General features: G+C 35.0%; 1 protein-coding gene across 2 annotated transcripts in view; it reads left to right on the forward strand.

Moving 5' to 3' along the window:
• SEC24B (SEC24 homolog B, COPII coat complex component) overlaps positions 1-13,810 on the forward strand; it is a 47,993-nt gene that overhangs the window by 16,285 nt on the left and 17,898 nt on the right. Inside the window, exons 4-11 of one of the 2 annotated variants that reach the window (XM_056489660.1) lie at positions 2,858-2,962; positions 5,883-5,963; positions 7,726-7,907; positions 9,438-9,622; positions 10,753-10,855; positions 11,712-11,838; positions 12,451-12,560; positions 13,457-13,569. In XM_056489660.1, coding sequence (XP_056345635.1) covers positions 2,858-2,962; positions 5,883-5,963; positions 7,726-7,907; positions 9,438-9,622; positions 10,753-10,855; positions 11,712-11,838; positions 12,451-12,560; positions 13,457-13,569 — 1,006 coding nt within the window. The remainder of the gene's footprint in view (positions 1-2,857; positions 2,963-5,882; positions 5,964-7,725; positions 7,908-9,437; positions 9,623-10,752; positions 10,856-11,711; positions 11,839-12,450; positions 12,561-13,456; positions 13,570-13,810) is intronic. The other variant, XM_056489661.1, reaches the window with a different exon arrangement.

Below are 13,810 nucleotides of genomic sequence, written 5' to 3' on the forward strand. Positions count from 1 at the left end.
AATATGTATTGAAGCCTATTTAATCTTACATAACAATCTGTACATATTTAAGGTGCATTTTACGTTTGAACCGCTTTTATGGTGTGGGTGAATGAACTTAAAATGCCTAAATAGTTGGTTTATTTCACAGGCAAATGTGTTATCCCAATTTATCTTCATGTCCTGCCACCTACATTTCTAGATGTCTGTTAATTATAGTGGGATAAAGCCTTAGAGTGCAATATTGTTATGTCACAGGTATTCTGCTTGCAGGGTTAGAAATTTCCAGTCCAAGAAATCTGTGGTGATTTAAATTGTGTGGTTGCATTTTAGGCCAGATTTATGGAATCACCTGACTCAAATAACGATTTCAGAATTGGCTTTTGCAGTTCTAAAAGTGGGAGATTTTAACACCATTATCAAATCTGTAAAAAATACTAAGCAGAAGTTGTCACAACAGAAAACATGATTATGCTCATGATGGCACTTGGAACTGCTATCTGCAGCCACCCATTTCTGCTCTCGATTCCTTTCCTCCCCTGTGTTGGCCTACTATTGGGATTGCTGGGCAGTGAACTAGAATGGGAGAGTTTCCCACATAACAATGACTTTTTTAACTATGTTATTTTTTATCCAGATTTATTCTCAGGAGGGTTTTTTTGGCTGGACAGTTGTACTAGCATAGCACACTCTTAAAGGCAGAAATCTGTAGTATCGTTGGCAATAAAAATAAATCTATGCAAACTCTTGAGGCTGGTAAGAATCAAACTAGCCTGGTCTACACAGCATTCATAGTGACATAATTCATGATCCCTAAACTTCTATGTTGCTAGCATATTTTTTTAATCTCTTTTCTTCCATATTCTTTCCAAACACCTGCATCCTTAATGCATGTCACCAGTAGTGGGTAATCCAGTCCTTTTCTCTCATCTGCGCATGCTTGGAATTTTTGCATTGGCATGCGCTTTCCAGGTAGATATCCTTTCTTTCTTCTTATCCACGTCCATGATGTCTTTACACTCTCACAATGAGCAGGTCTACGTTTACTTTGGTTCTTGCTGTTACAGTTCAGCCCTTTTTGTTATCCTGACTTTTTTCCCATTTACCCACATGTTAATCATAGTTTTTTTTATTTTCTCTCTCTTTCACAGTAATACAGTTGTTCTATTTTATTCCTCAGTAGTTCTCCTAGGCCTGAGAAAAGACATAGTCTGTTAGTCTGTTAGCTATAGTCTGTTCTCGCACAGATAATGATTTTCTTGTATTCTCCTTTCCAAGTGCATCCAGTGAATTTTTAAAAGATAGGACTAGAAATTACTCAAATTAGCCCTGTGTTTTAGCAGCATGGAAAAACTGAAGTACTGAATCTATTCAGTGGCACTCAGGATGATTTTTCATTAATTGTTGTGACTACTTGAATTAGAGAAATTTGATTTGAATTGTACAAGTATTAAAGCACTAGATAAAGGAATGTAATGCCTATCTTTTCTTGCACCAGTCTCTCCATGAAAGTTCACCTTCTCAAGAATGTTGTTACATAGTTTTGCTTTGTTTTCCTTTTATTACCAGTATTTGAGTATATACTCTTCACCTTGATTCTGCTGGGGTTTTTAAAGTGAAATTAAACTGTTCACCGTGGGTTCATTTGGTAACCCTTTTTGAAAAAGCCATGAAACTGACAGCATTTATAGACTATATTTTAAATAAAGGTTGATACAGTTGGTTAAAGTAATGGATGGGTGTATTATTAGTTACCATGGTGGTTTCAGATTATGCATAACATAAACTTCTGCAATGCTTTGTAGTATTAAAATAAAGAATGCTGTTGGTGCCGCACTACTTCTACAAAGGGAAGGAACCCCAAATTCCCAAATACTTCACGAGTTTTGAATACTTAGGGTGTTTTCTTGCCATAGCAATCCATTAAATTTATAAGAGAGAAGCAGTGATCAATTACATTTATTTTGGATGTCAGTGCCTGACTAAAAGCATATTTAAAATCCTTGCTAACTCTGCCTTATCGCAAGAGAAATGTAAGATTTCTTGAAGGTGCTGAAAATGCATCAGTAACACATAATGTAGGAAATTAATTATAAGCCATGGCTGCATGCTTTACTCTTGTTTTGCAATGGTACGTTTATGTGTTGCTTTTGTGTGCTGCTCACATAGGCTTAGAGTGGGTATTGTAAAAGCAAACAAATAAAAAACTAAAAAAATTCTGATGAGTTGTGCTGTGGAGGTGACAGCAGTTACAGCTGGTGCATTGTCACCAGATACTAAGTGCGTGGTGTAGTCACATGCTTATGAGCCTGAATTTAGGCACTCATGTAAACATAAGTCAACCCAAATTTTCAGGTTTACCTGGCTTTAATTTCACTATTTGTGCTCTCTCTAGGTGTTTTTACTCTTGCATGTGGCAACAGCACTATATTTCATTCATTTCTGACACAATTCCAACATGAATTATTGTTATCTTAAAAAGGGCAGTTGTGCCAAGCAAAGTTAATACTAAACATTTCCATAACATAATTTGAATTTATATGGAAATAATTTGTTTATTTCTGTTTATTGATTTATGAAAGTACTTCGCTGCACAAACTGGAATTAAAAAGATATGTAGGAAGTCTGCGTGTTTAATTTCCTGATTCATGTGCACATACACACATATAAAATTATCTGCTAATTTCCATGTGCTACTAATATTTTGCTGAACTAGCCCACTAAAAACTGCTTCTAGGGTTGTAGATTTAACTTGTTGCATGCTGGGATTTTCTCTGGAACAGCTGTTTTCTCTCACTTTTAATGCAATGATTTGTGACTTTCGTTTCTCGTCTTTCCTGTCTGTCTGACTCTGATGTTTGTGCTTTCCACTTCACAGGCATGCAGTATGGTGGATATGTTAATAATCAAGCTAGCTCTGCACCAGCTCCCTTGTCATCAAGTTCAGATGATGAGGAAGAGGATGAGGAGGATGAGGAAGCAGGTTGGCTTTAGCTTTACACCAGTATCTTGTTATCTTCCTACTCAAGGTTTTCCCCATATTTCCATCCCCTGAAACTTTTTCTTCCTTTAAGACAAAGCACCACTGACTCTTCAGCTTGAAATTTCCCAGCTGTTACTAGTATAGTAAACACAAAGGATTCAGTATTGATCAACAAATAGGTCCAGTTTTTGTCATGCTAATATCAGATGTTTTATGAATCTAACAAAGTAATACTCACTACTTGCAAAACTCCCATATTTTTGTGTTTTTTTTATTTGCAGAGAGTTTTAACTGAAGGTAACTGGCAGTAGAACTTAGACTGATAATTGTTCAGGTGCTATTTGTATCATTAGGTTATACAGTGTTTGCCTTATTTCTCATTTTATGCATAAGGAACTCATACAATTAAGGTAGTAAACATTGAGAGGTTGTAAGTGCTTTTTGGGACAGCAAATTAATCTGTGCTGCTTTTTTTCTGCTTCTAAAGGTGTATGTCTCAATGGTCAGCCACATAGGTTTAGTTTTAATCTGCTTGCTTTGTAGAAGACTTTAAAAGATTTTTTGATTTTTTCTTTTAAAGAAGCAGTTTGTCCTGGTTGATTGAAGTGTTCGTATTTGGTTGCAAGGATTTGCCTGTGTTTTTTGTCAGAATGACCTGGTTTTGTGAGTTTAATGTTTCTCACCAGTCTAGTTTCTTCGGTTTTGGTAACCTTTTCTTTTGGAACTTAAAGAAGTCTTTACTGGCTGTGTGAGTGGCAACAGTATGAAAAGCTTTTTGAGATAAACATTAGACTACTACCCTTGTTAATAGACACATACCTTGCACTGCTGGCTTTTAGTATTGATTAGGAAAAGGAAACTGTTGTAGCTTTTTCTTTAATTTTATAATTCATGTTGTCATAAAAAAAAAGTGCCAGTTTTATTAAAGTATTAAATAATCACCTAGAATACTGTGAAAATAATGTAGCGTACTCATAATAATTCTGTGAAGAATGGAACAAATCAATGATGACATCCAGGTCATAATTAAGAACCGTGGGTTGGGTTTGCATGCCGAGGTTTCTTGTCAAATTACATTGACTGGGTTTTTTATTAATTGTAACCTTTCTCTCCTTACTTTGTTCCCTAAACCAAGTTTCATACTCCCTACCATCATTCTCTCTCAAGTTCTGTACTTCACTAAAACCTGTAGCCTTGGAGGTATCATTGCATTTAAATTTGTCTTGCAGAAGAGAGTGAAAGGACATCCAGGTTCGATATGGAGGCTGATTAATGAGCAGCATCCTGTTTTATGCCCTGTCACCAGGAGCTAATGCAAATCCTGAACAGATTTCAGTAGACAAAATTCCTGGTTCAGACTGTCACAGTGGTTTTATGAAGAATAGGTGCTGGAAATCTGGTTGTTTGTATTTGTGTGTCTTCTCAATTGTTTTGTTGACGTAACAAAAGTGTATTTTGACTTTCCTGTAGTGAGACTTAGCAAAGCTTTAAAAGCTCTAATACTGATCAGGGTAAAAATGTCATGAAACTTGTTTCCTTCAGCTTTTTAACTGAATTATGCAATTATGCTCTTTTTTTACCTCCAAGACTGAAAAAAAAAAGAAAATTTACAGTGAATATCTGAAAATTGAGATTGTATGAATGTCACAGAATTAAATTTTCCTTTTAATTTTCCTTTAAATCATATATTCTTGTTAGTCTTATGGACTTTTTTAATAGCTTTTCTATTTCTTAGTTGAATGCTTTAAAGGCAAAATGCTCCAGAATTATGTATTCTGTCAGGATGGTGCCATGGTATTTATGTGTCAGTGATGTTATGTTTTCATATGTAGTAGTCTCTTTTCTTGGAAGTCTTAAATGTTCCACCATTGAAGTTCTCCTTTGAAATACTTTCAGCTTTGCAATGGGATGTGTCATGGTTGATCCTTCTGAATAGAACAGTATCAGTGAATCTTTTCAGTCTTTTCTGCCATAAAAATTATATATACTATTTTAAATTTTTTTCTCAATTCTTAAATAGACACTTTCTTTTCTATCACACTTTATGGCTTGGTATGTTTTAAAGAGAATTTAATTTAATCTTCTTGGTTCTTTTTTCTTTGGAAATAAATGTATATGAAATTGCATTGGAAGAGATGTTTTAAAATGAATTCTTTGCTTGCCAGATGTTTTACAGTAAGATATTCAAGATCTGTTTAGGTTGAACTAAAAATTAAGCACTCAAGTCTCTTTGGTCCTAACAACTATGGATGTGCTCATTGTGCCTAGTTAACTTTTGGTACTTATTTTTACATAGTTCCTTTTTACTTAGCTACTTTAAGCTGAGCCAAGAGTAATTGTTTACACCAAATGAAGTTCAGACCGCTTGACAGTGATAATGGAAAACAGACTCTTTTGACTGAAAGGAAACCTAGCTATGAATTAGAACGGGACAGAAAAGTGGGAAGAATTAAATACTTGTCACTTTGGGTTGAATGTGAGGATGGTGGATAATCACGCTGAAGATGATGGGAATCTTCTGTTGCTTGAAGTTGTGAAGAAAGTCATAAACGGACTGTTTTTAAAATGCACGTGACCTCAGTTGATATAGTCTAGAAAGAACTTTTGGATTAATAGAAAAATATTTTTTATTTCAAGAAAAAACTTTTTTCATTGTTTTTGTCTTTTTCCCATTGATCTCTTTTGCTGTTTGTTGGGCATGTGCTTGTTTGGTTTTAGTATCACGCTGATTATGCTTTCTCCCTATCCTCTTTACAGTGGTGATAGTTTTCAGGTCTTAGGGTTGAAGTGATGAGGTTTTTCCCAGGGTCTTTCTTGACAGTTTCTTATCAAAGGTTTTAGAAAAAATATCTCAGTCTCTTGTTTATCAAAAGTTTGATATTTCTGATGTCCCTAAAGTTAAACTGTTTTCTTCCTCCAGCACTTGACAGTTCCTCTACTACAAGCAGTGCCTCTCCTGTTCCAAACAATTATGATGCCCTGGAAGGAGGTGGCTATCCAGGTAAGCAGTTTGTTTTGAATTATTTATTTAAGTACATAAATATGTTTTTTATTGTTTCTGGTGTTGTTTGTTAATTAACAAGTAGATGAAAGGCAGCGCCTATGAAAGGAACAGGGGAAATCATCAGAGGAAACATACATTCCTTTGAAAATAATTTCTCACAGTTTTAACACTTAAGTTCATATAACCATTTAATAAAACTTCCCTGAATCATAAGTCATACTTTCCATTGTAGTGTTGAAGGTAGTGATGCAAATATGCCAAGTATGAAAGCAGCATCTTTTTTCTAGATTATACTATGTGCCTGATTGTGTTGTTGACATTAGGAGCTGCTAATAGTTGCTGACACATCACAGAAGTTTTGGGAGACCAACAATATCAGCTTGCAGAGACGCTTGGATCAGGTTATTTTCTTTTCTTTTTCTTGATCTAAAGGAAATGGCTGCTGTTTTGCTTACTCATAGCTCTAAAAATACTAGGATTGTCAGCTTGGTTCTAAACGAACCTGCTGGCTGACTACCTTGGTCTTGAAATCTATAGAGCTGCCATATTGAGAGCAAGTGGAAAAGATGCTATTCAAGGCATTTTAGCCAGTGTTTTAAATTAATGACTGGATTAATTTGGAGGCCTTTCCCCTTCTGGCTCCTTTGCTTTGTTCTGGCCCCTGGTAGTGTCACAGCATTTTGCTGTAGTTTGATGGGTTCCTGATTAAAGTGAGGTCTCTCTCAGTTAGAAAGCTGATATTGTTATCCACATAGAATCTAACAGGACTACAAATTCTAACCCCTAGCCTAATAACTAACCATTTTGGTTCTGCTGAAGGCATATTCTAAGAATAACTTGCTCCTTTTCTTTTTTTTTTCTTTTTTTTTTTTTAAAGATAAACAGAGTCAGCATTAGGTTTCTGAAATCTGTTGTGGTTTTTAAATTGTCTTATTGGGGTTTTTCCTCATGGAATGTTTGTGCCAAATATAGTTTCTTGGTGGTTGGTTTCTTGATTGCTTTGTTCCTTTGCTTGCACTTTTCCCAGTTGACTTCACCAAGCTTAAATTCTTCTGAAACTTAGTTCACATTTGTAGACATTTCTAAAGAGCAGTTTCATCTCTTTACAGCGGTTAAGTTCACTGTGGATTTAGGTCTGAGTCTTACTTTCAGTTGGACCTTTAGAAATAGCAGAAGTAAACTGTGCTGCTGGCATATATACAAGAGAAACTTGCATCAGGTTTAAACTTCAAAAGAGACCATGCTTAGATTCTCCTCTGCCATTTATGAATACTGTCAAAACATAAGGCTAAGCTAACAGACATATCCTCTAACTGTAGGCACAACTTTTTGTAAAGTAAACATAGAATCATAGACTGATTCTAGTCATGTTATGACAGCTTTCAGAAGTGATAGAGAGAGGGAGACTAAGCATGAATGGTCTCATTTGTGGTTTATATAAAATGTATATATTGGAATAAAATGTGGTTCTATTTTTATTCAATTAAAGTGATTTTTTTTTTTTCAAGTTGTCTCTTTTTCCAAAGTAACATTTTGTTTGTAGTGACACAAGTCTCTGGTCATCTTTCCATATGCAGTGTCACTATTGTTGAAGTAATCTTCCTTTTAAATTTTTTTTATCAGTGCAGAAAAATAACTTGAAGGATAGTGAAAAAACTTCAAAATGGCAATGGTGTTTTGAAGCATTAAAGAGTTTACATTTAAATTAAGAAGGAAATAAGTATATTCAATACCTGTGGCATTTCTTTTGTCTTTCCAGAGACACGTTCTGTGACCAGCAGCCCAGTTCCCTCTCCATCAGTCCTCCAAGCATCAAAAGCTTCTAAGCCCTTTGGTTATGGATATCCAGCACTACAGCCAGGCTACCAAAATGCAACACCACCTACTCCTGTGCAGCCCAGTAATCCAGGACACCATCCTGGTTTTCAGCACTATCCACAGGCTTGTATTTTTAATTTAAAAAGTACTTCATGAAGAAAATTCATGGGAAAACCCTTTTCTGATATATTTCCCCTGAATTTTCATATTTCGTATTTTTATAATTTCTGAGACAATAAATGTTAGGTATAATATTGAGGTCATAGCACTGGTTCTAGACTTACTGGAAGGCTTTTGAGTGAAAGTTTTAAATGTGCCTCCAAGTAGTTAGGCTTAACAAGTTTGCTTCACCAGTTATTAGTAACCTCTGCAGTGTTAAGGTTTGATGTTTGAAAGAGCTGAACTTTATTGATAGGAAACCATGAAGTAGCATAAGGAAGTACTTGATCAGCATATATCAGAACATTGCTATAGGCTGTGATCTCAAGCAGTAAATGACTTTGAGTAAGGCATGGCGTAGGGTCCAGATAAAAGAGCTCTGTAGAGCTTGTGCTGGCTGTGTGTAGTGGAGCAGGCTGCCTGCATCTGCTCCGTTTTCCTCAAAGATAGCTCCAAACACCCAAGAAATTGTGTATAATCACCTGATTCCTGTTGTAACATGAACCCCCCCCAAGAAGAGCCAGATACTGAGGCAAGACACAAATGCTGAAGAAGTGCAGAGAAATGTATGTGTGAAGGGGTTTAGAAAAATAAACTTACTGATACACAAATTCTGCTCTCTGAAGTAGGAGCCAACTGGCAAAGACAGTGAAACTGCTGTGGTCGGTGATCAAAGTTCCTTACTGCATATAACATCCAGTAATGTTTTCACTGTCACAGGCATAATGTAAAATGAAAGAACGGTTTCATTTAATTATTTTTTTTTTAATTGTAAGGGTTGGCTTAATCTTTAAGGCAAGACGAAGTTAGGCTCTTATCAGGGGCACACAGTGAAAGAACAGCAGTTGCTTCAAGTGAATTCTGGTTGAACATATAAGGAGAAAATTCTTCAGGATGGGAGTGGGGAAGCGCTAGAACAGATTGTGCTGTGAAATTGTCAGTCCTTAGAAAACTATTTTCACAACTTAGCTGGATGAATCTATATGAGCAATCTAAACTAACTTTTAAGTTAGTCTTGCTTGAGCAGGGAGTTAGGCTACCAGACCTCAAAGGTGCCTTCCAGCCTAACCTTTTCTCCTCTTCTATGGTGTTTTGTTTTAATTTAAAAATAAATATTTAAAGGCAGTGTCTGTAAATTGGAAAAGTTGATTGTAACAAAAGTTAAATTGCTGAGGAGAGTGGGAGAGAAATTGTGTCAGCCTTTTTAGTAACTTGTTTTCTTACGCCTAGAGAGATTGAAGGATTGTGTGTGACTTCCAGTGTTGGTTTGTGTAATGAATTGGAATTTTGTCCTGTGATATACCTTTGGAAGGTGTGTCACATTTGCTGTAGCATTTTTAAATTTCTACAGTACAATACTGCTTTTGTTACTAATTGCTGCTGTATCTTTTTTTAAATACATGTGTGAAAGGGAGGGCACTACAAGAAGATTGAAGGTTGTTATTTAAACATGATTGTGTGTTTACCTGTTTGTCATGCTCTTACCTTTTTCAGCAATATCCAGGTGTGAACCAGCTGTCCTCTTCCTTAGGAGGATTAAGTCTACAGCATTCTCAGCAGCCAGAAAGCTTGAGACCAGTAAACCTTACACATGATAGAAATATTCTACCAGTGTCTTCAGTTCCAGCACCTGTGCCTAACTTGAATTCTGATCTTAGGAAATTAAACTGCAATCCAGAGTAAGTTTATTGTGTCTGGGACAGTGTCCTATATTTTTTAGTGGGCAATAATGATTTAAAATGTCAAAAAGTGTCTAAACTGACTCCAAACTTGAAATCTTATTGATGAACTAATAAAACCCCTTTCAACTGAAAATAAGTTTATCCTCTGAATCATTACACAAATATTGTGACTGTCCTGCTATCAGAATACGTTATATGCAGTGAGTGTAGCTTGTTTCTTAGTATTTTAATAATTTTTCTCTAATTTTGCCTTGTTTTATCCATTTTTTTAAAGGTATTTTAATAAACACGTTAATGTTGCACAGTATGTTTAATAGAATATTTCGTAATATTACATGGGATTTTTTCCATAAAGGCATTATGATTATGCCTGAATACACTTAATAGTTTATGATTATGTTTTACTATGGTAATCTGCAATCACATATCCTTTTTCTTCTAATTAACATTTAGTAGTATTATCAACTATCCCAAGTCAAGTGCAGCTAAGTACAATGGAAAGTGCTGTTCCCCAAAGATTTTATTTGTAGTTCCAAGATCAATATTCTTCATTGCCCCAAAGTGATTCAGCATCCTTATTGCTGTAGTGACAGTTCATGGTCCCACCAGAAAACAGAAATCAGAAAACTGAATGTCTGGAAATCATTTTTACATGTGGAACACTTTGGACAGCACTGTTTGTGCCTTGGACTTTTTTAGTGTCCCTTCATGTTACAAAAAACAGAAGGTTTTGACTCTCCGTATTTGGGATCCTTTTCTACTTTTTTCTTATATAAATATGACATTTTGAGAACTAGTTAAATACTCTATTTGCTGGAAAAATCTTTATAATGAACTCAAAAATACATAATTATCATTGAGTGTTGTATCTAAAGCAGTTCTGTCTGTTAAGTGCAAGTTAGTTTTGGTATACTTGCATTGCTGAACTGTGGAGCAGGGGAGTGTTTTTTGTTGTTGTTTCTTTACAAAGCCTTTTTTAAAATCTTTTTCCATTTTTTTAAATTAAATCATCTTTGTAAATATAGGATTTCTTAAATTTCTAAGTTCTTTAAAATCAGATGTTAACACAATGTTTTCAACAACTTTTAAAACTTCTTTTTTAAAATAATGTTTCTATTTCCTTTCAGCTCATTTCGATGTACATTGACAAATATTCCACAGACACAGGCTTTGTTAAACAAAGCTAAGCTTCCTTTGGGTTTGTTGCTGCATCCCTTCAGGGACCTAACGGTAAAGTACCTTACTTTTGTGTGTGTGTGTGTGTGTTTTATATATGCATTTGTTCTATTTTCATTCAAACAATAAAATATAATGAACTCTAAGTCCTAAGTTTAACAGAAGTACCAAAAAACTGTTTGTGACTTGGAGAGGAGGAGAGCAAGAAAAGCCTTGAAATTGCTACTTCATTGAAATGCATAAGGTCCCTTCAAGTTTCTTTTTTTTGTTGTTGGAAATCTTTGCTTGCCTGTGGTTCTCTGAAGAATTACCACTCTCTGTGTTGGGCTCACAACTGTCAGATACATCCTGAAAAGGTGTTCACAGAGCTCTCCTGATGAGGGGTGCTCGTTTTGTGTGTGTGACTGGCCTGATACTTGCTGTCAATAGAACATAAGCATAATATAAGACTGAAGCGATATTCATAATTGTTAATCAACTTCTCTCAATCTAATTTATTAGCATTTATGTAAAAATGTGATATAACTGTCTGGTATAACTTACTAAATGTGTGTTCTTTGTGTAAGGTTTGCTGTGCATCATATTTCATATAGTGTCACTCAAAAGTTGTCCTTGCATATTTCCTTTTGCCATAGCAGCTATAATTTAAGGTAACTTCATTTAAGATCTTACTGCATCTTTGATTTTGAGATTATATTAAAACAATAATTAAATGGGGGTGGTTTTGGTTTTAACGGGAAGATTGTTTTTAATAGACATCATAACTACTCTATAAAATTGAATAAGCAGCCCAAAGGAAAGATGATAGAAAATGTAGTCTTACAAAGCTTTTATGAACTGTACTGCAGAGATGTTTTCCATAAAGTCTATTACATACCTTTGTGACTGCTTTTCATTGTTTCCTTTTTAGCAATTACCAGTAATAACATCAAGCACAATAGTGAGGTGCAGATCCTGCAGGACTTATATCAACCCTTTTGTTTCCTTCATTGATCAAAGGCGGTGGAAATGCAACCTGTGCTATAGAGTTAATGACGGTAAGTGACTGCAGCAGGAGATGGTGACATTTATAGAATCTCTTTCAAGTATTTGCATCATATCAGGCTATGAGATATTTTAGATTAAAACATAGACTACAGTGAGAATGTGCTTATGATCCAGAGATTTTGAGGAACCTTTTAAGTCAGGTGTGTTGTGCTTTTTCTTGAAGCAAAAGATTGTTTTGCAGTCTTTGGGGAGATGAAGAAAATGTATTCATAATATGCTGATTACTTGTCTAATGAAGTCATCTAATCCCACTGACTACTGTTGCAATATGCTAATGGAAACATGATGACAGCCACAATCTAGGCCTGAGGTTATGAGAAGCAGATTCTTGCTTCTTGTGGAATGCTCTACTTGCATTTCTGTTTTATAGTTGGGGATCTGTTGTTGTTTAAAATAAGCCTTTTCTTTCCAATTACTGAATTTCGATGTTAAAGGTATGCTTGAAATATTTGAAATGTTCCTTTTTATATGTATCCTTAATGTGAATTTTTTGCAGTTGCAATAATTGAAGTGTGCCCACATTACTGTGCATTTAGCTGCAATAATGGTTTTTATTTTCTTACAAAACTAATGTGTATTTGGGGGGGGATCTTTTTTAATAGTTCCTGAAGAATTTATGTATAATCCTCTGACACGGTCTTATGGAGAGCCTCATAAACGCCCAGAGGTGCAAAATTCTACAGTGGAATTCATTGCTTCTTCAGACTATATGGTAAAAAAAAAGTTTTCATAGTAACTTCGACAGCAATTGCATATTCATATAATATTGCTTGAAATTAATGTTGCATAGTGACCTAGTGGTGTGGTGTGTCTTAATTTTTCTGTGAAGCTCCTCTTAACACCAAAGAATAGTTTAATTCATGTTTTGAATTTTGGCTGGTGTAAATAGTCTGAAGCTTTTGAGTTAAAAGTAATTCACTATGTGTTGCATCCACTGTAATTTAATGTGGCAGATTTGAATCTGATGAAATGTGATTTCTGCCTTTCCCCTCATTTTGAGATTTTGAAAGACCAGTAATCGACTAATGAGCAAATTAATTCATCTTCAAATTTCTAGTTAGTTATTGTGAGGAAATGCTTCTTATTAGGAGTCAGTTTACAATTGCTGGGATGGTGGTCTTGTCCGCCTGGAAAAAGGCCTAGTTCATAATGACAGTATTAGCAGCAGCACAAATAAATTGTTCTCATGTGTTTGAATTGAAACTTTGTGGCAGACATTTAACAGTAACTAAACAGAGCTTGTTACATAGTTGGGGAAAGGGCGTAGGTAGAATTCTCTAACCCTGTTTCATGGATTACATTATCTGAGTACTGAAAGAGCAGTGGAATTTAAGAGATAGAAGTCTGTATCTTTCATCATGTTTGAATAGGCTGTTGAAAGAAAGGACTAAAATACCCTTTTTTTCCCTGAAGTACAACATTTTAACCACTGTGGATTGTGGTTAAGTCTATCTTCATATTGCTTAGTAAATTACCTTTATTGCATAACGCTTACCTTGCATTTTTCTAAGTATTCCCTTTTCCTACTTCCCTTTCTAATAACTGATCACTTTTAACATTTCTTTGAATATGATTTTTGAGTGTTTTTATTTTTTTTTTACTTTGTAGCTTCGTCCTCCTCAGCCTGCGGTGTATTTATTTGTTTTAGATGTGTCTCATAATGCAGTGGAGGCTGGATATTTGACAATACTCTGCCAGTCATTGCTGGAAAACCTGGACAAGTAAGAGTATAAATGACCTTTTCAAATCAGCTAACATGTTGTTCTGAAAAATTGCAACTGAAAATTTTATAAGAAATTTTAAAGAGTGTAAACATTCTGTCCCTAAAGGGCAGAAGTTCCATTACCTGGAATTTCTTCCCTGCATGTATATCTACATATAATTTAATTACTTATCTGCAAGGAGTATTTGGCTGTAACTTCTAACAACACATTGATTGTATAAAGATTTTTAAATTGCATT

This window comes from Oenanthe melanoleuca, chromosome 4, assembly GCF_029582105.1.
Source record: "Oenanthe melanoleuca isolate GR-GAL-2019-014 chromosome 4, OMel1.0, whole genome shotgun sequence".
NCBI lineage: Eukaryota > Metazoa > Chordata > Aves > Passeriformes > Muscicapidae > Oenanthe > Oenanthe melanoleuca.